Raw genomic sequence first — 26,851 nt, 5'->3', positions numbered from 1 at the left:
GTCTCCACCACCATGCAATAATCCTACTTCATTCCTCTTCCACTGAAGCGTGCAGCATGTATGATGGTGAAGATGCTGAGGTTCCCATGCTTCAGTGGCGGAGAAATGATGTGGGACTATTGCATGGTGGTGGAGTCGGCAAGGTTCCCTGGATTGGGTGTAGTAGTGCCTTAACCTTGCTTTCTGTGGAAGAAATAATACCTCAGTGTTTGTATCAGTGGGAGGAATTATACACTGTCCAACTCTTAATCAGCGTCTCAGTGTCATAAACACCCAAAAATGTTGATATCTTCTCATTAAATATTCTTCCTCCTCAGGCGATAGATTCCTCTTCTGCCACTTAACAGGAAGTCAGAAGTGATGAAACGCGTCAACATGTGACGATGGATGTAAACCGTAAGTTACAGAGCGGCCATTTTGAAGAAGGTTTTCCTACTGTTTGCCATTGTGATTGATTACATGCTGAGACACTTTGCTTTTTGTAAGAGCAATTTTATTATTAAAGAGTCACATCCCTATCATTGCCTACTACACTATTTGGTTGTACTTTGCTACATATTATGATGCCATAGGGAATCGGATGCTTTGTGGAGTGACTTTCTATGCGAGCGGATTTTATTGTCCGGTACATTTCCTATATGAAATTGGACGGATCTAGGAGTTTGACCACGAAGGAAGGTGGAATCTGTGGAAGCTTTTTTCAGATTGAGAGGGTAAGCGTAAGGATGACAGATGATTAAAAGTGTACGCACGGTGGAGTGACTTTTGCACCTTTTAGCACTATTTTTGTAAGTGCGTTTTTTGTGTTAGATATCATGCATTGTAGATAATGCACTATATGCGATTAATTTTTTTTTTGAGGGTATTAAGTGGAAGAAGAGGAATCTATTACTTGAGGAGAAAGAATATTCAATGAGAAGATATCAACATTTTTGGGTGTTTATGACATGGAGACACTGATTAAGAGTTGGACTGTGTATTTTGGACTTTCGAGGGAGAAAGTATATTTCGGCGTCTGGGGTTTATTGTGTTAGCACTTAGTATCACACCAATATATTTACTTGTTTCTAGGAATTATACCCTGTCATTGGTATCAGTAAAAGGGAAAATGACCCATGTTTGGTGTCAGTGGGAGGAATAGTGTCCCTCACTGGTGTCAGTGGGAGGAATAGTGTTCCATCGTTGGTGGTGTCAGTGAAGGAATAGTGCCCCATCATTAGTGTCAGTGGGAAATATTGTGCTCCATGCTTGGTGTCACTGGGAGGAATAGTGCCCCTCGTTGGTGTCAGTGGGAGAAATAGTGACCCATGGTTGATGTCAGTGGGAGGAATAGTGTCTCAGCTTTGGTATCACTAGAAAAAAAAATACTGCCTCAGCATTGGTGTTCCTATGGATGTAAAACACTTATTTTCCTTTTACGTTTACATTGCTTTATGTTAATATTGTTAAAGTTGTTGTAAATATTTATTTTTATAACTTTATTCTGCATAAAACATTTAAGAGTGTCATTTCATGAGATAATTTATGAGGGCGTATTTAGGGCAGGGCAGGGTAGGGGTTGGGTGGGGCAACTTATGGTAACTATTAAGGCCTGGCTAGTAGATCAGAACTTGAAATTTGAGCCCTGCTTATGAGACAATGTTTTCCCGGAAACTGCATATGCCATCATGACCTTTGATACTGTACCTTGCGACACAGCAAATCAATTGACAACTTCAGGCAAAGAGGCACCAGCTAAATGGACACCAACAATTTGCACTCTTTGAAGCTCAATAAGCTCTGACATGATCCCGTATTACTAGCAGCGCACGCAGTGAGTGATGAAAATGAGGCTTTCCACCTGCTAGCTAGATGTCTCATCACACAGCGGAAGCAAAAGAATGTTATATCACTTCCGCTTTCAACGTGCAACATGTTGTCACTTTCACACCTGACAATCATGTAGTGTTTCCATTTTTTGTCCAATCCTTGTATATGTATATTTTACTCTATGTGGATGACTTGTTGCAAAGTTGACTGCAGTGCTTCACTAGCATTTCAAGACTAAAGCTCTTGAGAATGTGACCTATTACCTAGGAATTACCATATAGCATGAAGAAGATGGCATCTTCCTGTTAAATCAGAAATCTAAATTTGAGGCAGTGCTTTAGAAGTTTGGCGTGACAAAGCCACCTGGCTGTTACCTGATCGCTCAGCTCCTGCACACTCTGCCAAATGAATGATCTATGGCTGTGTATAACAGGGCCGTAGATAACTTTTTTTCCTAGGGGAGGTTAAGCTTTCAAACTGCAAGAGCAACACAAGATTGTGCCTCTTGCACTGCTCAGTAAGGTTGGATATTGGGGTGTTTTCTGAAAGCAGTGGGCCTGTGTGCAAAATTATAAGTCTTCTGGCTGTGAAAGAGAAAGGGCAGCAAATATTGGGTGTGGTTCTCATTGTGCTAAATATTGGCCATGGCTTAACGGGATACAGATTTCAGGGGTCAATAGTAAGTTATGCTGAGTTCAGGGGTTTGTAGTAAGTGAGGCAGATTTTAGGGGTCAGTAGTAAGTGTGGGGAGAACATTTTTGAGAATAGGTATGGTTAGGTAGAAATGCCACTTTAATAACAAATGAAAGAAGATACCAATCACATATAGAATGCGTTGTTTCTTCGGTCAGCAGACTAATACATGTCCAGTGTGACAAGCAGAGCAGAATGAGGCATGTGTAAGATGCTTTGACTGGGGAGGAAGGTTTAGTTGTGTAAGAGGGAGGTGGAATGAGGGGGAGATGGGTGGGAGGTGCTGTAACCTGGGTGGGTTAGGTGTGTGACAGGGAGGCACAGTGTTTAGAATGAGATGGAGATAAGTGCTATACCTGGAAGAGGGAAAGTGAGGTAGTATGAAGGGTAGCTGAGGCAGTATGGGAGTCGGGTAAGGCATTATGAGGAGTAGGTGAGGCAGTATGAGGGGTAGTAAAGTGGTATGGGGTGGTGGGTGAGGCAGTACGGGGGGTGGGTGAAGTGGTATGAGGGGTAGGAGAGGCAGTATGAGGGGTTGGAGAGATGGTATGAGGATTGGGTGAGGGGATAAGGGGGGGAAAGAAATGGGTGGTATTGGGGGCGGATGAGGCAGTATGAGGTAGGTGGGGCAGTATGGGGGGTAGGTGAGGTGGGAAGACATTATTACAGGTACCAATAGCAGAATATTTAGCTCACCGCAGTGGTCAGCCTGGAACATCTGTGCAGAGCCCGCCCTGTATCCCAGTTTCCTGCCTGCAGTATTGTCACTACCTGGCTGTCAGGAATGGACTTGCCAGTAATGGTGGGACTCACCTGCCTTGTGGGCTGCAGTACCAGGGCTGACCAGCGGGTGCTCTCAGCAATCAGAGACTCAACCCTGTAGCCAGCCAAACACCTGAAGCTGATTATGCAGGTGTATTTAAGGGATGGCCAGACCTGCAGTCTGTGCCTTGGTGTGTGCTTTTCTATGGGCCCCTGTATCTTGTTACCTGCATCCCTGTTCCTGTTCCTGTCTGATTCGTTGCTGACCCTGCCTGATCCGGACCTCTGCTGACTTCTCCCGTTTGATCCCTGGCTTGTGACCCCGACCATTCTCTGCCTGACCCCCTGTACCTACCTGCCCGTTAGTTGCTGTACCCGTCTCGTGACCCGATTACTCTCTGCCTGCTCCTCCTGTTCCTACCAGCCCGATTGTTATTGACCCGGCCTGCCTGACGACGCTTGCATTGTATGTATTGTTATCTGTGGGTGGTTTGGTTTTGTTTGTTTGCACTGTGTTATGTTTTAGTATTGCACTGCGTTTATGTATTGTTAGTGTTAATAAATTATATTGTTTATAACATATCTGAAGCCTGCGTTTCCCTGCATCAGTTCACATACCTCTGGTCATACCCTGGAGCCCTGACACTGGCTGGGTAGATCTGAAGGAAGAAGTTCTGTCCAGACCCTCTAACCTCCCCCCCCCCCCCCCGATCTACATCCCTGGTGTATACTGAGAATTGTGATCACTGATTGCATTGGAAAAGTGTGAATTTGTATAGGTGGGTGGGAGTGATCTCCTGGAAGGGGGAGGGCAGATGTAGGGTGTGTGTTTCAAGAAGTTTATTCAAGTTTTAGAAAACAAAGAAAGAAAAAAGCAACATTCAAGAAAAATGTTATAACATAATCAAAGCCGAAAATGTAGAAAGGTGAAAGCTTCCCATGTGAAGGTGCTCAGGCAATGTGGACTAGACTGAGCATGTTTTATATAGGCATGCAAACTAGGAGGCATGCCAGAAAGTGATGGAAGGGAAGGAAAAAACCTACAGAATAGCAGGTCAGGCCCAGATGAGCACAGACAAACCACACATATGAATGGACTCAAGAAAGGAAAAGCACTGCAGCAGGAAGATACACAGGCAAGAATCTGGAGGCTAACTTGTGACACCAAGCAGTACTAATACACAAAAGTTTAGCAGAATGTTCTGCTAAACAATTTAACAATTTCTGAGTGAAAAGAAAACACACACATAACCATACACAGCAATGGTAATTAAACTGGGATATTTAGTGAGATAAGACAGAGAAAGAAAGAGCTATATACTGGAAGTATAGAGTAACAGTATAGAGTCAGTCATGAAACTGTTGGATCATGATTTAGAAAACCAAGGTCTACTTTATCTTTTGTGTCAAATAGAATTATTCATAACTCAAAAGTGTTCATTTCCTGAGTAGTTCTGCAGTTCCTTTTAAGATCTAAAGCATTTATGTCTTCCATAGTGTGGTCTGATTATGAGAAATGTCAGGTGTGCAGAAATCATCTTCCTTATGTTCCTTAATGGGGTGTCTGTGAAAATCCATCCTTGTTTGCAACTTCTATCCTGTTTTACCAATGTAAGATCCTTTACTACATTTAATGCATTGGATGAGGTACACAACATTACTAGAGATGCAGCTGTATGTGATATTGAAGGTCCCATTTGTGTGTGTGACACTTTTTAATAGATTGATTCTTTTATTTGTGACTTCATATTCAGAATAAAGTTTCCCACTGATTATTTTATGTCTGTGGTTGAATGGTTGTCCGAAAGCCAGTATTGAGGGTTGTTGGAATATTTCTTTCAGAGCTTCATCTTCTATTATAAATAAAATGTAGCGCTACTTATATAAAATGTTAAACCGTGTATAAACCCACAAATGTGTATCAAATGATAATTATAATAATATATAACTTATCATATAATAGATCATATAATAATACCAATATCGTGCCCTTTTAAGTGTAATTTTCATAAATAAATATCATCTAGTGATAGGTGAACCAAACCAAGTTTAAAACAGTGATGGTTGATCAAACGTTGAAATATAAAAAGGAACTAGATAAATTAGTAAGAAGAGGATTTGAGAAGGAATATTTAAACAAAAAAGAAGCCAGATACTTAGTACCAGAGGTATGTAGAATACCGATTATTTATACTATTCCCAAGATACATAAGAATAGAGATAAACCGCCAGGACATCCCATAGTGAATGCGATAAGGTCCCTGCTAGCACGGTTAGGACAATATGTTGATGTGTTTTTACAACCGTTAGTTAAGGAAACAAGGTCCTACTTGAGAGATACGAAGCATCTCATACAGTTGCTTGACGGAATAGAAGAAGATTGTAGTAACGTTATTATGGCCACGGCAGATGTATCATCCCTGTATACAATTATAGGCCATAGGGAAGGTATGGAAGCCACAGAGTGGGGTTTAAGAAAATATGGAAATTTCACAGGAAGACAAAGGAAATATATTTTAGAGAGTCTTGAATTTTGTCTGACACATAATTATTTTTGGTTTAGCAATTCCTTTTATAATCAAATTAAAGGTTCAGCTATGGGGGCCCGTTTTGCCCCTAGTGTGGCTAATTTATTTATGACCCATTGGGAGGAAGAGGCAGTATATTCAGGACCCCCTAAAGAATTATTATTGTATAACAGGTATATAGATGATGTCATGGTGTTATGGAACGGCAAGGAGGAGGATTTATTACGTTTTTTAAATAATTTAAATGCTAATAAAAATATTCATTTTACTTGGGAACATGACTCTGAACATATTAGATTTTTAGATTTGGATATTAGTATCAGACAAGGGAAGATCACCACCAAGACGTTTAAGAGTGTGGATAGGAATGGGTACATTCCGCAAAGTAGTTGCCATTTTCCATCATGGCTACTTAATGTACCGAAGGGCCAAATAATTAGACTTAGGAGGAACTGTACAACACAAGAAGATTTCTATCATCAGGCAGGAGACCTAGGTCAAAGATTTGTGGATAAAAGTTATTCCCAATCTGAAATTAATAAGGTGATCCATGAAATAGGAGATACTGATAGGAATTTGTTCCTTAAAGATAAAAAGGATGATAAAGTAGATCAGTTGGCCGTATTTTTAGATTTTAATATTAATTTTAAAAAAGTTGAGAATGTTTTTAGAAGACATTGGCCATTACTGAGAGTGGATCCAGTTTTAAAGGATATAATATCGGAGGTCGCAATTTTTTGATATAGAAAAGCCCCATCTATAAGAGAAAGTTGTAAAAAGTGTTCTTAACCCTCCCGTCTTAAATAAAAAAGTCACGTTTTTAGATCAAAAAGGTTTTTTCTCATGTAGGGCATGTTATGCTTGTAAAGCTACACAAGGAAAGAACAAAAAAAGGAATTGTTTCATTTCATCTAAAAATAAGAGAGTATAATATTGATGAATTTATTTCATGTAGGACTGAGGGTGTCGTTTACGCCCTACAATGTAGTTGCGGTTTACAATATATAGGAAGAACTAAGAGACCCCTCTGGGTCAGATTACGGGAGCACGTACAGAATATAAGAAAAGGGTTCCCGAAACATAGTGTGTCGAAGCACTTTGTTAAATATCATACTAAGGACCCTAAGGATCTGATGTTTTGGGGAATCACTAAATATAAGAAGCATTGGAGGGGTAGTCATAAGATACGGTCCCTGAGTAAACTAGAATCAAAGCGGATTTACAATATGCAAACCTATGCCCCTAAAGGTCTTAATATTGAATTTGATTTAAATTGCTTCATTTCAGATTATTAATGTGGTTGTAGTGTGATAATTTTTTAATATTAGAGTATCTGGCGTTAGGTAGGGATTTTTTAGATAGGTACTGGTTTTATTATATGATATTTTATGTGACGGTTTTTATATATGTGATTTATAGAATATTAAGTTGCATGAAAAACATTGCTGTAATTTTGTATTTTATATTGGTTGTATACTCGGGTTTTTGGATGTGGTTTATATGGATTTAAAAATATATTTTTATCAGTAGGATAGGGGAGGAGTATTGTAGTTTCAATAAACCATTTATATTTTTGTGTGCATATATATATATATATATATATATGCATAGATATGTGTATAATAAAGTATTTTTATTTATTAAAACTTTTTTTAATATTTATTATTTATATTTAATTTTCATTTTCATCTTATTTTTATTTATTTATATTTATTTTTATTTTTGATATAGGAATGATATTCCTTGAATATATGAATTAATATTTCATTTATATATGGGGTTTCTTCTTTTTTATAAAATAAAATATAGTCGTCCTCTTTTTTAATATTCATTTTAATATTTTTGTTTTTTAGCATTACCGTATTTTTCACTCCATAAAAGACGCACCTGACCATAAGACGCACCTAGGTTTTAGAGGTGAAAAACAAGAAAAAAAAATATTCTGAACCAATGGACTGCAGACACAGTACAGGGGATGACCAGAGACTGCGGACACAGTACAGGAGATGACCAGAGACTGCGGACACAGTACAGGGAAAATACCAGGGACACAGTACAGATGACCAGAGACTGCAGACAGTGCAGGGAATGACCAGAGACTGCAGACAGTGCAGGGAATGACCAGAGACTGCAGACAGTGCAGGGAATGACCAGAGACTGCAGGGAATGACCAGAGACTGCAGACAGTGCAGGGGATGACCAGAGACTGCAGACAGTGCAGGGGATGACCAGAGACTGCAGACAGTGCAGGGGATGACCAGAGACTGCAGACAGTGCAGGGGATGACCAGAGACTGCAGACAGTGCAGGGGATGACCAGAGACTGCTGACCTTTGGGGAGGGATTTACCTGAATTTGACAGGTACCCGCTCCCACTTCCGTGGAGTCGTCTTTCCCTCTTCTTCCCGCGCCGGCTTCTGTGACAGATGCGCTGCTCTTTGCGAATGGCCCGGCGCCTTCTGGGACCTGTCATGTGTCCCAGAAAACACTGGACCATTCACAAAGCGCAGCGCATGCGCAGTGGGCACCCGGCTGTCACAGAAGCCAGGGAGGGAAGACTGTGCAGCGCTGGAGCGAGGAACAGGTAAGGCCCTGCAGGAGAGAACAGCTGAGTGGCCGGCCCGGTATTCTGACATGGTGGCGGCAGAAATACCGGACCAGCCACTTTATATTCGCTCCATAAGATGCACTGACATTTCCCCCCATTTTTTGGGGGGAAAAAAGTGCGTCTTATGGAGCGAAAAATATGGTAATTAGAAATTAGATATCACAGAATGTTGTAGACAATCCTTTTTTAGCTTCATTATTTATTCCTGGTTAAGATTTCTTAGCCTTGATAAGGCTGGGTGGTGTAGATGCTCACTGTGGTCTACTAGAATATGGCCGTGGGAGATGTGAGCTGTTTTATAATGTGGGGATGGACCCGCCCTGGGGGAGTTTCCCTCTAGTTGTGCCAGATATTTAAGTGAGGTTCGTCGCTATGTACACCAGCCCTGAGGAAGTCACATGGTATTGTGACGCAACGCGTCGGCCTGACGTAGTGACGCACTTCCGGTGTGGCGGTCATCTTGGTACACCTGTATACACCCATGCATATTCATCACATCCAAAAGCATGAGGTTGAAGTTGTGATTTCTGCTAATGTGAGTGCGCAATTTACTTGTCATTGTCTGGATATTGGCAATTAAACATACTACACAATGGAGGCATGTGTTTTATGTTTTATATGAGTTACTAGCGCAGTTTTTGATCTTGTCTGGAGAGGAGCCATTATTGGAGTGCTGACCCTTAGAGAGAGTTGTGTATGCAGTGGGAACAAATCTTTGAAGTGACAACCATCCTGAAGGATCTGAGAGAGAGATCCTTTTAAGCGTTTTGACCCGCAAGGGTCGAAGCTTTAAGGTGAGAGGCTGATCTAGCCGGTGGTTGGATATTTTGTCAACAATCAACCCACTTTCACACAAATATCAGCACGAGTTTTTTATTGGAGTGTGATCATCTATGTGTTTGGACTTTAGAAGCACAGAAATATACAATTTTCATGTGTGTTGTTGCACTGATTTTTTCACATGTATGCACATTGATGTTTAGAGTTCTTCACTGAATGGGGGTATTTATGGATACACGTGTGTATTGATGTACACGTTGGTTTATGTTTATCTGTATATTCCTGTAGATGCACTATTATTTGTTTGGAGTTGAGTATATATTATATATTTACAACAGTTGGAAATATTGATTTAGTTTAATTTTTTATCACTATCACAGTTTGAAACTTGGTTTGGTTCACCTATCATTGAATGATATTTATTTGTGGAAATTCCACTTAAAAGGGCACGATATTGGTATTATTATTATATGATATATTATATGATAAGTTATATATTATTATAATTATCATTTGCAACACATATTTGTGGGTTTATACACGTTTTAACATTTTATGAGTAGCGCTACATTTTATTTATTTATTAGTTCACATGTTCATTGGTATATGATTTAATGTTAGCAGCTTCTCTTGGTTTAGGTGTTTTGTTTGTTTTGAGTGCAGGAGGTTCACACCATTACCCTCATCTTCTATTATGATGTTTTGTAAATCTTTGATTATTTTTCTTATCCCTTCGAGTGCTGGATAGTAGAGGTACACAGTTTTTTGTTTTTTTCTCTTTGTATTGGGGGTTTTCAAGGTCGTATGCTTGTATTGATGGTTTTGTCCTTGTACCCCTTCTTATGGAAGGAGTCTGCTAGTTTTCTGAGATGTTTATTTCTGTCTTCTGGGTCTGAGCATATTCAGTGGTAATTGATGGCCAGGCTGTGTGTGATGACCCATTTGGTGTGGGGGTGGACACTGGAACAGTGGCAATAGTTGCATCTGTCAGTGGGTTTCCTGTATATTAAGGTGTGCAGCTTGTAATCCCTGTATTCTGTGGTGTCTAGGTAGTTGAAATGTGTGTTTGAATAGTCCATTTTTAGTTTCCTTGATGGGTGAATGGTGTTACTCATTGAGTAAAGTTGTTTTACATTTTGTTCACCTATCCATATTATGAAAATGTAATTAATATAGTTAGAGATGAGCGAATCGAAGTATCCGAAGTGGAATTCGAGTCGAATATCGGAAAAATTTCGATTCGTGCCGAATCCAAAAAATAGCCTAATTCGGACGCGCGAATCGAAATTTTTCAGAAAATGGCGGCTGACATGTGCGGCGACGGAGCGGGGATGTCTGGGAAGGCGCGCAGACAAGGCGCGCTGACCCATAATGCATTCCTCAACTACATGTGATCGCATCAGCCAATCAGCAGCCAGCCAGCCAGCACTGTGTAATGGTCGAGCTATAAATAGCGGCCATTTTGGAATTCTTCATTTGCCTGCAGTCATTGAACAGAGGCAGACCGCTCTGTACTAGGGACAGGGACAGAGTTAGGGCCACAGAAACGATAATTGGGGACAGAGAAAAGTTACTTAGGGACAGAGAACCATTACTCAGGGACACAGACTTGTTAATGAGGGCCACAGAATCGTTATTTAGGGACAAAGAAACGCTAGTTAGGGCCACAGAATTCATACTCAGGGACAGACAGAATTGTTACTCAGTGCCAGAGAATTGTTACTTAGGGCCACAGAATTGTTACTCGCACAGACACAGAATTGTTACTCGCACAGACACAGAACTGTTACTGAGGGCCACAGAAACTTTACTTAGGGCCACAGAATTGTTACTCGCACAGACACAGAATTGTTACTCGCACAGACACAGAACTGTTACTGAGGGCCACAGAACTGTTACTTAGGGCCACAGAATTGTTACTCGCACAGACACAGAATTGTTACTCAGGGCCACAGAACTGTTACTTAGGGACAAAGAAACGCTAGTTAGGGCCACAGAATTCATACTCAGGGACAGACAGAATTGTTACGGAGTGCCAGAGAATTGTTACTCAGGGCCACAGAAATTTTACTTAGGGCCACAGAATTTTTACTCAGGGACAGACAGAATTGTTACTGAGTGCCAGAGAATTGTTACTCAGGGACAGACAGAATTGTTACTGAGTGCCAGAGAATTGTTACTCAGGGCCACAGAAACTTTGCTTAGGGCCACAGAATTTTTACTCAGGGACAGACAGAATTGTTACTGAGTGCCAGAGAATTGTTACTCAGGGACAGACAGAATTGTTACTGAGTGCCAGAGAATTGTTACTCAGGGACAGAAAGAATTGTTACGGAGTGCCAGAGAATTGTTACTCAGGGACAGACAGAATTGTTACTGAGTGCCAGAGAATTGTTACTTAGGGCCACAGAAACTTTAATTAGGGCCACAGAATTTTTACTCAGGGACAGACAGAATTGTTACTGAGTGCCAGAGAATTGTTACTCAGGGACAGACAGAATTGTTACGGAGTGCCAGAGAATTGTTACTCAGGGCCACAGAAACTTTACTTAGGGCCACAGAATTTTTACTCAGGGACAGACAGAATTGTTACTGAGTGCCAGAGAATTGTTACTCAGGGCCCCAGAAACTTTACTTAGGGCCACAGAATTTTTACTCAGGGACAGACAGAATTGTTACTGAGTGCCAGAGAATTGTTACTCAGGGACAGACAGAATTGTTACTGAGTGCCAGAGAATTGTTACTTAGGGCCACAGAAACTTTACTTAGGGCCGCAGAATTGTTACTCGCACAGACACAGAATTGTTACTCGCACAGACACAGAATTGTTACTGAAGGCCACAGAACTTTTACTTAGGGCCACAGAATTGTTACTCGCACAGACACAGAACTGTTACTGAGGGCCACAGAACTGTTACTTAGGGCCACAGAACTGTTACTCGCACAGACACAGAATTGTTACTCAGGGCCACAGAACTGTTACTTAGGGACAAAGAAACGCTAGTTAGGGCCACAGAATTCATACTCAGGGACAGACAGAATTGTTACGGAGTGCCAGAGAATTGTTACTCAGGGCCACAGAAACTTTAATTAGGGCCACAGAATTTTTACTCAGGGACAGCCAGAATTGTTACTGAGTGCCAGAGAATTGTTACTCAGGGACACATAATCGTTGAATTAAAGAGTATGTCAGACAACATGCAGAGGAGTGGCAGAGGAGGCAATTTTTTAGGAGCGAGCAGACGTGGCAGCAGAGGAAGGGGTCGAGGCAGCACTATTCGCAGCCAGAGGCCAGTGCTCCCGGTGTCATCCAGCGGTCGTGTCTCCACCGACAACCCTGCCGTCATTGATTGGTTGGCTCGGTCGTCTTCCTCTTCCCAGGTCACCTCTGACACCTACAGCCAACGGTCGGTGGGTACGTCAGACACAACCGTTAGTTGGCATGGCCCGGGAGCAAGCCCACTGAAATCACATGTCCTCTACCTGCCCCTGTCCTTTGCTGTTCCCTCACCAAGCGAAGTATCGCATGCTGTGGGCTCAGCCCCACTGTACAGTGAGGAAGAGCTAACAGAGGGCGGTCAGGAACGGGGGGAGACATCGGCCTTTTCAGCAGCCAGGCGAAGAAGTACTGGCGAGGAGAGTGACATAGGGTGCTGGCAGATTACGGACCTCCCATAGCTGCTGCCAGGCCCCTAATCTGCCATGGGCCCCTATATACCGCCTCCTCATGCTGCTGCCAAGTCCAGAGTCTCTCATGGGTCCCTGTACGGCCTCCCATTGCTGCTGTCTCCATCGCCACACTCTGCCATGTGCCACTTTCAGGTCTCCTCACACACTGCTGGTGTGTAGAATTTTTTGACATAGGGTGCTGGCAGATTACGGGCCCCCTATAGCTGCTGCCAGGCCCCTAATCTGCCATGGGCCCCTATATACCGCCTCCTCATGCTGCTGCCAGTTCCAGAGTCTCTCATGGGTCCCTGTACGGCCTCCCATTGCTGCTGTCTCCATCGCCACACTCTGCCATGTGCCACTTTCAGGTCTCCTCACACACTGCTGGTGTGTTGAATTTTTTGACATAGGGTGCTGGCAGATTACGGGCCCCCTATAGCTGCTGCCAGGCCCCTAATCTGCCATGGGCCCCTATATACCGCCTCCTCATGCTGCTGACAGTTCCAGAGTCTCTCATGGGTCCCTGTACGGCCTCCCATTGCTGCTGTCTCCATCGCCACACTCTGCCATGTGCCACTTTCAGGTCTCCTCACACACTGCTGGTGTGTAGAATTTTTTGACATAGGGTGCTGGCAGATTACGGGCCTCCTATAGCTGCTGCCAGGCCCCTAATCTGCCATAGGCCCCTATATATCGCCTCCTCATGCTGCTGCTAGGTCCAGAGTCTCTCATGGGTCCCTGTACGGCCTCCCATTGCTGCTGTCTTCATCGCCACACTCTGCCATGTGCCACTTTCAGGTCTCCTCACACACTGCTGGTGTGTAGAATTTTTTGACATAGGGTGCTGGCAGATTACGGGCCTCCTATAGCTGCTGCCAGGCCCCTAATCTGCCATAGGCCCCTATATATCGCCTCCTCATGCTGCTGCTAGGTCCAGAGTCTCTCATGGGTCCCTGTACGGCCTCCCATTGCTGCTGTCTCCATCGCCACACTCTGCCATGTGCCACTTTCAGGTCTCCTCACACTGCTGGTGTGTTACATTTTTTGTCATAGGGTGCTGGCAGATTACGGGCCTCCCATAGCTGCTGCCAGGCCCCTAATCTGCCATGGGCCCCTATACCGCCTCCTCATGCTGCTGCCAAGTCCAGAGTGTGTCATGGGTCCCTGTACGGCCTCCCATTGCTGCTGTCTCCATAGCCACACTCTGCCATGTGCCACTTTCAGGTCTCCTCACACTGCTGGTGTGTTCAATTTTTTGACATAGGGTGCTGGCAGATTACGGGCCTCCCATTGCTGCTGCCAGGCACGTAATCTGCCATGGGCCCCCGTACCGACTCCTCATGCTGTGACGTTGCAACAAGGTGGAATTCAACCCTACATATGTTAGACCGCCTTTACGAACAGCGAAAGGCCATCACAGATTTCCTGATGTTAAAAGCGGATAAAGGTACTCCCTGTGTAACTTAGATGTCAGCAATTGGCAGCTCATGCGTGACACCTGCCGCTTGCTCAGGCCCTTTGAGGAGGCCACGCTATTCGTGAGTCGGCAGGACTATGGGATGAACGACGTCATTCCTCTGTTGCACGTCCTGGAACAAATGCTGTTAACAATGGCTGGTCAGGGTGCGGTAGACGTGGCTCACAGATCTCAACGCCACATGACCCCTGTGGGGGCAGGACAGGAAAAAGAGGAGGAGGTAGAGGAGGACATTGGTGCTCAGGAATTATTGAGTGAAATGGGTGGTTTTTCCACTCAGCGGACAGGAGTGGAGGAGCAGGAGCATCTGGTAGAGGAGGAGGAGGAGGAGACAGAGGACCCAGACGCACCGTGGCAGTATGCTGTGGAGATGGAGGCAGGGAGTCCCTCGCATTCCTTGGCACAAATGGCCCATAGCATGCTCGCTTGCTTGCGTAGCGACAGCCGAATAATAACCATCAGACAGAGGGATGACTTTTGGCTGTCCACCTTGTTGGACCCTCGCTACCGGTCCAAAATGGTGGCCTTTTTCACACCTGCTGAGAGGGAGGCCAAAATTACGTACTATAAAAACCACCTATGTAGTCAGTTGGTCTCTGCCTTTGTGCGCCAACGTCCATCCTCAGACACTGTGGGCCCTGTGCGCTCGCGTTCCGCTGGCATGGCAGCAGGGGAGGGGTGGGGTGGTAGGAGCAGTGGCAGCTCCACCAGCAGCGGCTGCCTCAGTCTGCAGTCGATGATGAGTAGCTTTCTTCACCAGCGCAGTGAGGAAACTACTAACCAGCCGCAGCAGCAGCAGCAGCATCAGGTGGACCTGGAGCAGGAGCTCAAACAACAGGCTTGGGCCTACTTGGACAGCACCCTGCCAACCGAGGTAGACAATCCCCTTGACTACTAAGCAACGAAACTTGACCTTTGGCCCCAACTAGCTGAATTTGCCCTTGAAAGGCTGTCATGCCCGGCCAGTAGCGTGGCATCGGAGCGCGTGTTTAGTGCGGCAGGAGGTATTGCAACTCCGCGGAGGACACGACTGTCCACCCAAAGTGTGGAGAGACTCACGTTTGTGAAAATGAATCAGGCGTGGATTAGTCTGGATTTCAAACCACCAGTTCCTGACACAACTGACTAAATCCGCCATGAATCATGCCTCAAACATGTGCCACTTTCAGGTCTCCTCACACACTGCTGGTGTGTTGAATTTTTTGACATAGGGTGCTGGCAGATTACGGGCCTCCTATAGCTGCTGCCAGGCCCCTAATCTGCCATAGGCCCCTATATACCACCTCCTCATGCTGCTGCTAGGTCCAGAGTCTCTCATGGGTCCCTGTACGGCCTCCCATTGCTGCTGTTTCCATCGCCACACTCTGCCATGTGCCACATTCAGGTCTCTTCACACTGCTGGTGTGTAGAATTTTTTGACATAGGGTGCTGGCAGATTACGGGCCTCCTATAGCTGCTGCCAGGCCCCTAATCTGCCATAGGCCCCTATATACCGCCTCCTCATGCTGCTGCTAGGTCCAGAGTCTCTCATGGGTCCCTGTACGGCCTCCCATTGCTGCTGTTTCCATCGCCACACTCTGCCATGTGCCACATTCAGGTCTCTTCACACTGCTGGTGTGTTGAATTTTTTGACATAGGGTGCTGGCAGATTACGGGCCTCCCATAGCTGCTGCCAGGCCCCTAATCTGCCATGGGCCCCTATATACCGCCTCCTCATGCTGCTGCCAAGTCCAGAGTCTCTCATGGGTCCCTGTACGGCCTCCTATTGCTGCTGTCTCCATCGCCACACTCTGCCATGTGCCACTTTCAGGTCTCCTCACACACTGCTGGTGTGTTGAATTTTTTGACATAGGGTGCTGGCAGATTACGGGCCTCCTATAGCTGCTGCCAGGCCCCTAATCTGCCATGGGCCCCTATATACCGCCTCCTCATGCTGCTGCCAAGTCCAGAGTCTCTCATGGGTCCCTGTACAGCCTCCCATTGCTGCTGTCTCCATCGCCACACTCTGCCATGTGCCACATTCAGGTCTCTTCACACTGCTTGTGTTTTCAATTTTTTGACATAGGGTGCTGGCAGATTACGGGCCTCCCATAGCTGCTGCCAGGCCCCTAATCTGCCATGGGCCCCTATATACCGCCTCCTCATGCTGCTGCCAAGTCCAGAGTCTCTCATGGGTCCCTGTACGGCCTCCCATTGCTGCTGTCTCCATCGCCACACTCTGCCATGTGCCACTTTCAGGTCTCCTCACACACTGCTGTTGTGTTGAATTTTTTGACATAGGGTGCTGGCAGATTACGGGCCTCCCATAGCTGCTGCCAGGCCCCTAATCTGCCATGGGCCCCTATATACCGCCTCCTCATGCTGCTGCCAAGTCCAGAGTCTCTCATGGGTCCTTGTACGGCCTCCCATTGCTGCTGTCTCCATCGCCACACTCTGCCATGTGCCACGTTCAGGTCTCCTCACACACTGCTGGTGTGTTGAATTTTTTGACATAGGGTGCTGGCAGATTACGGGCCTCCTATAGCTGCTGCCAGGCCCCTAATCTGCCATGGGCCCCTATATACCGCCTCCTCATGCTGCTGCCAAGTCCAGAGTCTCTCATGGGTCCCTGTACGGCCTCCCATTGCTGCTGTCTCCATCGCCACACTCTGCCATGTGCCACATTCAGGTCTCTTCACACTGCTTGTGTTTTCAATTTTTTGACATAGGGTGCTGGCAGATTACGGGCCTCCTATAGCTGCTGCCAGGCCCCTAATCTGCCATGGGCCCCTATATACCGCCTCCTCATGCTGCTGCCAAGTCCAGAGTCTCTCATGGGTCCCTGTACGGCCTCCCATTGCTGCTGTTTCCATCGCCACACTCTGCCATGTGCCACATTCAGGTCTCTTCACACTGCTGGTGTGTTGAATTTTTTGACATAGGGTGCTGGCAGATTACGGGCCTCCCATAGCTGCTGCCAGGCCCCTAATCTGCCATGGGCCCCTATATACCGCCTCCTCATGCTGCTGCCAAGTCCAGAGTCTCTCATGGGTCCTTGTACGGCCTCCCATTGCTGCTGTCTCCATCGCCACACTCTGCCATGTGCCACTTTCAGGTCTCCTCACACACTGCTGTTGTGTTGAATTTTTTGACATAGGGTGCTGGCAGATTACGGGCCTCCCATAGCTGCTGCCAGGCCCCTAATCTGCCATGGGCCCCTATATACCGCCTCCTCATGCTGCTGCCAAGTCCAGAGTCTCTCATGGGTCCTTGTACGGCCTCCCATTGCTGCTGTCTCCATCGCCACACTCTGCCATGTGCCACTTTCAGGTCTCCTCACACACTGCTGGTGTGTTGAATTTTTTGACATAGGGTGCTGGCAGATTACGGGCCTCCTATAGCTGCTGCCAGGCCCCTAATCTGCCATGGGCCCCTATATACCGCCTCCTCATGCTGCTGCCAAGTCCAGAGTCTCTCATGGGTCCCTGTACGGCCTCCCATTGCTGCTGTCTCCATCGCCACACTCTGCCATGTGCCACATTCAGGTCTCTTCACACTGCTGGTGTGTTGAATTTTTTGACATAGGGTGCTGGCAGATTACGGGCCTCCCATAGCTGCTGCCAGGCCCCTAATCTGCCATGGGCCCCTATATACCGCCTCCTCATGCTGCTGCCAAGAGCAGAGTCTCTCATGGGTCCCTGTACGGCCTCCCATTGCTGCTGTCTCCATCGCCACACTCTGCCATGTGCCACTTTCAGGTCTCCTCACACACTGCTGTTGTGTTGAATTTTTTGACATAGGGTGCTGGCAGATTACGGGCCTCCCATAGCTGCTGCCAGGCCCCTAATCTGCCATGGGCCCCTATATACCGCCTCCTCATGCTGCTGCCAAGTCCAGAGTCTCTCATGGGTCCTTGTACGGCCTCCCATTGCTGCTGTCTCCATCGCCACACTCTGCCATGTGCCACTTTCAGGTCTCCTCACACACTGCTGGTGTGTTGAATTTTTTGACATAGGGTGCTGGCAGATTACGGGCCTCCTATAGCTGCTGCCAGGCCCCTAATCTGCCATGGGCCCCTATATACCGCCTCCTCATGCTGCTGCCAAGTCCAGAGTCTCTCATGGGTCCCTGTACGGCCTCCCATTGCTGCTGCCAGGAGGCAGCAGGGTCGCAGCAGTGTCAGTGGAGGCAAACGGCCACGGAGTAGAGCACCAGCTCCACTGCAGCCTACCACCACGGCCAGTAGTGGTGCCAGTGTGCACGGAGGAAGTAGCAGTCAGCCAGTGAGGAGTAGCGGAGGCAAAGTTTCCTACTCTGCGGTGTGGCAATTTTTCGTCAAGCCGCCCGAGGAAGTAAACGTAGCCGTATGTCGACTATGTGGCCAGAAAGTCAAGCGTGGCCAGGGGGCCCATGTTGGGACTACAGCGTTGCGTCAGCATATGCAGCGTCGCCATTTGGTGGCCTGGGATAACCGTGATAAAGATACGGCGGTTCTGCCTGCCCCAGCCCAGGGTTCCATTTTATCATAGGGTGCTGGCAGATTACAGGCCTCCCATAGGTGCTGCCAGGCCCCAAATCTGCCATGGGCCCCCGTACCGCCTGGTCACGCTGCTGCTGGGCCCACAGTGTGACCTGGGTCCCTGTACCGCCTCCCATTGCTCCCACTCTGCCATGTGCCACTTTCAGGTCTCCTCACACTCCTGCTGGTTTCCATTTTGTCATAGGTTGCTGTATGGCCTCCCATTGCTGCTGCCTCCACCGCCACACTGTGGCTCCAAACACTGGTTTTAGCCCCGTGACTGGCCAAATGAGTGAAGTGTGCGGTGATTCTAAGATCGACGGCACTCATCTGCATGTCATACTGAGTAACAGTATTATTTCTCTTCCCCAGCAGACTCCAAGGGCATTTAAATTAAAGGTACAGTGTTCTGCACTAATATTAAGTCTCTCTGAAGCCTAGAAACACCCTTTTTTAAGTTAAATTCACAGCGAATTTATTCGACTTGAATCGAATATTGTCCACGAATTCGCCGAATCAGTCGAATCGAATTTTTCATTTCTTCGCTCATCTCTAAATATAGTGATAGTATCTTACATGACTTTTGTATGCTGTTCAGGAATTTGTCCTCCAGGTCAGCCATAACTATGTTTGCATATTGGGGTGCCATTTTACTTCCTATAGCAGTAATAACACTAAAGATAGATATTATTATTGAATTTGCAGTTGTTGTGTATAAATATGAATTTTAAGTGGGGTTCTCAAAACAAAAAAAAAAAAAGTAAGCAGCTACAAATACTTTAGCTGCTGCCTTTTAATATAAGGACACTTGCATGTCCAGGTGTCCGGCGATATCCACACCTGAGCCAATTTCCTTAAATCGGCTTTGGCATCTTAACGTAACCCCTTGACGCCGACCGTATGCAAATATGCAGCCTCTTGGCGGCTGGGCCAAGACGCCAAGCGGCCTCATATTTGTGTACCATTTGAAAACACATAGGTGCTGAGAGCGCAATGCCTGTGCGCTCCCGGCACATATGTCGGTGTCTCACGGAAAGGTCCCGATCGGGACCTTTTCTGATCATGTGACTGCCGTGACAGCGAATCATGAAAGTCACATGACCCTAAACCCTTCCCCACCTCCGGAGTGTCTAAATTCCCCTTAAAGGGCCGGGAGGCACCGGCGTGAAGAGGTTAAGGAAACCGGCATTGAAGCCTTTATGCTTCACAACTGGTTTCTTACTGCGCATGCACGAGCTGCATTGTGCTTTGTGATTGGTCCCATAGTCTTCTGTGACCTGTGATGTGTCCCAGAAGCCTGCGGGGAAAGGAGGAGGGGCCAGAGATCGTGGCAGTGGAGGGGGTTGGGAGGGGGAAAAATGCTAACAAATGGAACTTCCCCTTTTAGATGGAGTCCCACTTTAATTAGCTGTGTAACATCATCAGTGCTGTATTTGTGTTTTCTTGAAGATGATAAAAATCTGACATGCAGCAATCCTATTCTTGTGAGGGATATTACTGTACAGAGATTCTATATCCATAATGACTAAAGTTAATTTGGTTGTGAGGTTTGAATTCAACCATCTTTCAAAGGCAATCTAGATTTTTATGGTGAGTGTAAAATAAAACCATCATCATGATAACTTTATTGAATGGTTGAGATAATTATGCTGCAATATTATGCTCAACTGTCCATTTTTTAAACACCATGGGACTGCCCCCCCAGGGCAGGTGGGGCTGTGGACATCTCTTCTACCTGGCCATGGCAACAAAACCAGCTGCCGGCCAATAGATTGGTGTGTTGTCTAAAAGCTGAGGATTGTTTCTTGGAAGCCTGATATCCCCCCCCCCCAATACATACACTCGATCCAGGATGTCTACTCCATTTTGTCCTCCTTGAAGGAGTTACAGAAATAGTTCTGAGCAGGTGGGGATAAGCTAAATCATCATCACCTACATTTTCCTGCTAAACCACGAGGTTTCCACCTCAAGAGGAGAAAGGCTTGAAGCAGGTCTCCCACGTCCACAAAATGTCCACCACTGGGCAACGCACGTGGAGGAGTAGCAGGATATATAGGAGAAAACATAAGTGAAAGTTTTCTCTCTTTCCACTAAATTCCACCCTTTTGATGTAGAGAGAGGATGAGAATCAGGGTTTAGGTGCTTTAGGGAAAAAGAAAGGAACAGGCTTCACAGAGGAAATTTCAACCATCCCACACTCCCAAGCATTATAGCTGGGTGTGGTGAACAGTCAGAGGACTAGGTTGTGCTGAATGATATAGAGAACTATATATCCTCATCTGTATGCAGCTTTTAGTATTGGGGTCCTACATGCTGCAGTTTGTAGTGGGTGCTAACAACAACGTAGGAGTGACCCAAGAAGAACATACAATCTATTTTCTGGAAACACTTCTTTATCCAATGAACCAAGATAACTTGACCAGTACAGGTTCAACTGTTTCGGTAGACACAGCTCTTCAGTTACTACAGAGCAATAGAAATTACTATAGATTGCTTCCCTTAGGCTCTCGGTTCATTTAAACACTGCGCTCCACTAGGTATTTACTGGTTGTCTTAAGGTTTTCAGGGCACCAGCAAGTCCCACAATAAGGAGGGGCGGACTGACCATTTGGAAACTCGGGCACTGCCTGAGGGCCCGGGGTCAGTAGGGGGCCCCATGAGATGCCCCTGGTACCTTTTTCATAGGCTTTTTTGAGTTTGGGCAAGGACACAGGGGCCCCATGATCCCCTATTGCCCGGGGGCCCCATGAGTGGTCAGTCCGCCCCTGCTCGGAGGAAGAAGTGCCGCAGCTGTGCCCATTGCTGACATGCAGCCTGGGGAGCCCATCACGGAGGATGACTGAGGTACTGCAGATGACCCAGAGAAAGGGGATTCCAGACCATGCTGTATACATCCTTAAAGGGACCACCGGCTGACCACAGTGTACATGCGTTTTACTATTATGCATCTGGTGAGTGCGTGATCTTACTACTTACCTGGCACATCACCAAATTATTGAACATAGCACATGGAACACCGATTTTGAGATCATACTTACCTGGCTCTCCACTTTGTCACTTTATGGACATTGAATTGTCCTTTCCGTGCAAATGATAGTGGTTTATTTTTGTCACTTTAATTATCAGCACTATTAGTCACTTTATTGGGACATCATTTATTGATTGCATTATTTATCAGCATTGTCACTTTTTTGGGACATTGATCTAATATTCCATCATATATTGACGATTGCATTATTAGCACTTTATCACGCATTTATTTTTAATAATACCAGTATTTCACTAGTGGTTTAAGTTTTTCATAGCGCTGCACCTATTATATATTACAGTGATTTTGGAAGGTTTTTTGGTTGCCTTTGTGGTGCTATAGCAGCTTTTTGTATTAGCGCTTGCTTTCTTATTTGTGTTTTTACATTCAGTAGATATATACTCTTCAATCAGTAGATGGCAGCATTTATAAGTTCATAGCTGCACCTATAGTAAGCTCTGTTTTTTTCTCTGAATACAGGTTTCTGTTTCCTTGTTGCAGTGAAGCAGAAAAACACGTGGACTGTGCATTGTCTATAGGGCTGTATACAGATATTCTAACAGGTTATGGGCCCAATCATAGCCTGCTACAGGAAATAAGTGCAAGATACAGCAACAGAAAAGAAGACTGCAACAGAATAAAAGAAAATGGTCCATAACACAGCTGCAGCAAGGCTTTCATTTGCAAATCTGACAAACCAAAACCAGTCCTGGAAATTCAAGATGAAAATGCTATAAACAATTCCTGTAGTGCTCACACACAAATCCTTCATGCAAAAATGAAGATAAAGTAATAAATGACATGTATAACAATACAACAAGACATCTACTCTATATTGTCAGCTACATGTTGCTTCTGGGCTGTGTTGCTTCAATGTCGATAATGCAGTGAAACAATGTGTGTGCCTAATGACAATGTTTTTTCCTACACGGAAATGCATTTAAAAAACAAACAATTGTAGTGTACGTGTTTGTGCATTTATGTGCACACACTAACACACACATCACATACACTTAAACTGACCACCATTTTAGCGCTGTGATGGCATCCTCTGTGTACATGAGGGCACTTCCGTCCTTACTATCACTCTATTCCGGTGAGCAGAGGGTGACTAAAGCTAGTCTAGGCACATGCGCTCAGGACTTTTCTTACACAGCACGCATGCGCAGTACCATCCTATCACCGCCCTGAGCACACAGACATTAGTTTCACAGCGTCCTCATGTACACAGAGGACGCCATCATGGCTGGTTTACTGTCCTTCTTCCCTCTCCCTGCATACCGCTCGGTGACTAGTAAGTTCCTCTTTACAGTGATTGCTGGCACATAATATGTATATCATTGTCAAATACTGGGATTGTAATATGACCACTATGAGCGTTATGACCTTCACCAATATACATGTGTCACGGTCCCCCCCCCGCCTGATGTCCTTTCCTCCCCCTCCTCCCCTCCTTTCAGGCTGCTCACTCTACTTTGATAAACCCCTCCCTCCCCACTTGCAGATTCTTTGTGTCCTGCACCAGCCTACATCAAAGGCTGTGCAAGACGGGAAGAAATGGCCCCTGTGGTGCGGGTAGCACCTCTCCTTGGTGAAGCCACTAAGGAGTCGGGCACCCCGCTGGGCATCCACGGTGCCTGGCGGGCACAGCGCAGCCATGAGGCTTCCCATGCTCTGCGCCTGCCAGAGACAAAGGACGCGCTCCCTGAAGCATGGCCAGAGTGAGGGGGGCGTGCCTCATTGCCCAGCAACCCAACGCTGGGCCGGCCATTGCCGGTGCAACCGGGAAGCATCCTGCTCCAGCTTAAGAAGGCCGGAGTGGGACCCAGCACGCTGTTGGTCCCAGCCGTGAGCCGCTGTTGGGAGGTCTGCGCTGAGGCCAGACCCCGCTGAGCACTTTGCTGATCCCTGTGGCTAGGGTTAACTGCTATCCGCTGTGTGTGCCAAGAAGTACTCTGCCTGCTACCCGCTGTGTGCCAAGGAGTACTTTACCCGCTGTGTGTGCCAAGGAGTACTTTATCTGCTACCCGCTGTGTCAAGGAGTACCTTTGCCTGCTAGCTGCTGTGTGTGCCAAGGAGTACTTTATCTGCTACCCGCTGTGTGCCAAGGAGTACGTTCGCCTGCTATCCGCTGTGTGTGCCAGAGGTGACTTCTGCCTAAACTGTGAGTGCCCATACCCCCCTGCCTATACTGTCCGTGAATCTCCCTATTTTCTCTGCCTAGACCAGGGGTGTCCAAACTTTTTTCAAAGAGGGCCAGATTGGATGAAGTGAACATGGTGGAGGGCCGAACATTTTTCCGAACATTCTTTGAACCATTACAATTAAATGCAAATAAATTATTTTATGCCAAGTTAATTGCAAACGACATACTTTTCATTTCATAACGTTAAGATCAACTGACAGCTGAGTTTTCACAATGTGTTGTGAAAAAACAATGTAATGTAAAAAACTTCCCTGCACTAATATGAAGGGTGAAAAAGGTAGCTGGAGCTGAAGTCTCTGCTCGGCAGCCGGGAGGGGAAGAGAAACACACTTCACGCTGGAAGCCCGGCCCTGACGTCACCGCCCTCTGTCGCTCCCAGCGCGGCGCAGTCACGCATGCGCACTGCTTCCAAGCAGAAGACTGTCTGCCACAGAAGGGAGGGCCGTGCAACAGCCGCATTTACACAGACCAGGGAGAACGCGCCGCAGTCAGGCATGCGCACTGCCCTCTGCTCTCAAGCAGAAGACTGTCTGCCATAGAAGGGAGGGCCATATTACACAGAGCAGAGAGGGCTTTTGGAGGGCCGTATTAAACCGACCCCCGGGCCGTAAATGGCCCACGGGCCGGACTTTGGACATGCCTGGCCTAGACTGTCCATGAATCTACCTATTTTCCCTGCCTGGACTGTCCGTGAATCCCTCCATTACCCTGCCTGGACTGGCCCCATTGAATGCCCAGTTCCCTCTCTGTGCAGCCCCATCCAACACTCATACCTTGTCTGCCTGGATTAATACTTGCTCAGGCCATTGCTACCCAAATTGCCCTATCGTGGGCCAGATTACAATTATTTTGGGCTCCTCCCCTCTTCCCCTTTTTTGGGTCCCTGGACGCTACCTTCATACCCTGATTGAGTGCTTTCCGTAGTTCAATAAAGCTTTGTGTGTTTACCATTCTCCGTGTGTGTTCTGTTCTGCCTACGCTTCCGTCACAACATGTATATGATCTCTTTAAGACCCTTCATTCGGGTTCCATTTGGCAGGCTCCACTGAGTTGGGGTCTTCCCTACCATTTGGTCCCCTGTTTATAGACCATCCTCTTGTATAGCATTTGAGCTCTGAGGAAGGGAGTTCCACTCCTGAAACGCGTTAGCATTTTGCACTACAGGATCCCCGCTACCTGGGACCGTTAATTGTGGCTCTCTCTGTTTTTACACCCATTGGTTTGTGAGTATCTATTTGTTTGTATACAATAAATGTCCTTTTTGCCACAGTAATGCACGGGGAGAGTGCGCCCTCTTTTAAGCATTACTACATTCATTAATATGTGTTGGAACAAAAAAGACCAAAATATTAAATTACACAATATATCTGCAAAGTCTTTACAAAGTTCCTGGAGTAGCAAGTCACTGTAATGCACAGAAAATAAAGCGGTAGTAGAATGAATAAAAGATACCTTTACATTCTGGTTTAGGCTGCCATCCATCACTACTGCACTGACTTATGCTTTCAACTTTGTTATCACTACTAACAAATCCTTCATTACATTTATATAGGAGGTATGCTCCAACATCAAACGTCTTCTTCTCTGTATTATACTCCCCATTCACCATGTCTGGTGTCTGGCAAATTTCTGAAATTGGAAAAAAATAAACACAAAATATGTGATTACACCTATATAGAAATATTTGCATGATAACCTTCATATGTCACCACAATAACGTGAGGGCAAGGCATTACACTGTTAACATGGTGTAGATTGCAACAATAAAACATCATTTTATTATTTGTCTATGTGTCTGTAAAGTTCATATGTAAATAAGAAGCATGGTTATTAGATGCACATGTAACAGCAATTAGAAACTCACAAATGTGTAATAACAGCCATGGTATTTAGGCTCCATTGACATCTGAGCATAGCATTTTTCAGCGTTCTTCGTGTAATTTTACGTGAATATTTTTGCTCATTTTCATACAGCGTTTTTAGCTATTTTTGAGCATTGGTGTTTTTTTATTAGCCATTAGAGAAAAATAGCATCTGCATCATTTGTTGCTAGGTTTTTCTGCTTCAGCCTTTCCATCAGCTTTTATTTCTTTTTTTTATTATTATTATTATCATCATCATTAATAATACAATAAATACACAAGTAAATAAAAATAATCATAAATACTCTGTAATAATAATAATAATTATTAACCCCTAACCTTAACCCTCTAACCCAAAGTATTATTATTACTACTACTACTACTACTACTATTATTATTGTTAGTAATAATAATAATTATTATAAAAAATAAACACCTAAACCTGAACAAAATAAAAACCTCAATAATAAAATTAAATAAATTAATGTAAAATAAATATAAAAATACTTGTAATAAGTTAATTATAATGTATATTTAATTATAATTAACCCATAACTTTAACCCCCTAAAACCTAAAAATGTATAAAATATTTTATTATTAGTAGTATTATTAATAATGTGTTTTTTTGTTCAGGGGTTTATCATTAATAATAAATTTCATTTTTTTGAGGTTATGGGTTATTAATCATGATTTTATTTATATGTATTTATTTTACATTTATTTATTCATATATTATTACTATTTTTTTTCATTTGAGCAGAAAATCTATGGGAAAAAAAACATGCCAAAAAATGTGCAAATCTGCCCAATTTGAGCTCCAAAACTTTTTTGAGCTTCAGGGTTTCTGCTTCAGGCGACTTGGAGTGGAGATGTGAACCAGCTCCATAGAGTAAAATTAATTTTTCCCTCCCCCTGAGCGTTTGAGCTTTGA

At 45.3% G+C, this 26,851-nt stretch overlaps 1 protein-coding gene and 1 long non-coding RNA gene across 3 annotated transcripts in view; one reads left to right on the top strand and one right to left on the bottom strand.

The window, feature by feature from the left end:
• Positions 1–25,685, bottom strand: part of LOC149455902 (coagulation factor XIII B chain-like) — a 194,163-nt gene extending 168,478 nt beyond the window's left edge. For both annotated transcript variants that reach the window (XM_089685746.1, XM_089685747.1), the window contains exon 1: positions 25,510–25,685. In XM_089685746.1, coding sequence (XP_089541872.1) covers positions 25,510–25,666 — 157 coding nt within the window. In that variant the 5' untranslated portion in view covers positions 25,667–25,685. The remainder of the gene's footprint in view (positions 1–25,509) is intronic.
• On the top strand, positions 324–25,841 carry LOC149455901 (uncharacterized). The gene is made up of 2 exons (XR_016314000.1): positions 324–396; positions 22,332–25,841. It is a non-coding gene; the product is annotated as an uncharacterized LOC149455901 (long non-coding RNA).
• The last annotated feature ends 1,010 nt before the right edge of the window (positions 25,842–26,851 follow it).

The sequence above is a fragment of the Staurois parvus genome, unplaced genomic scaffold, assembly GCF_062004578.1.
Source record: "Staurois parvus isolate SC_StPar_1 unplaced genomic scaffold, SC_StPar_1.0 ptg000384l, whole genome shotgun sequence".
In the NCBI taxonomy this organism is placed as follows: Eukaryota; Metazoa; Chordata; class Amphibia; order Anura; family Ranidae; genus Staurois; species Staurois parvus.
This window is presented reverse-complemented; position numbering and strand designations above follow the sequence as displayed.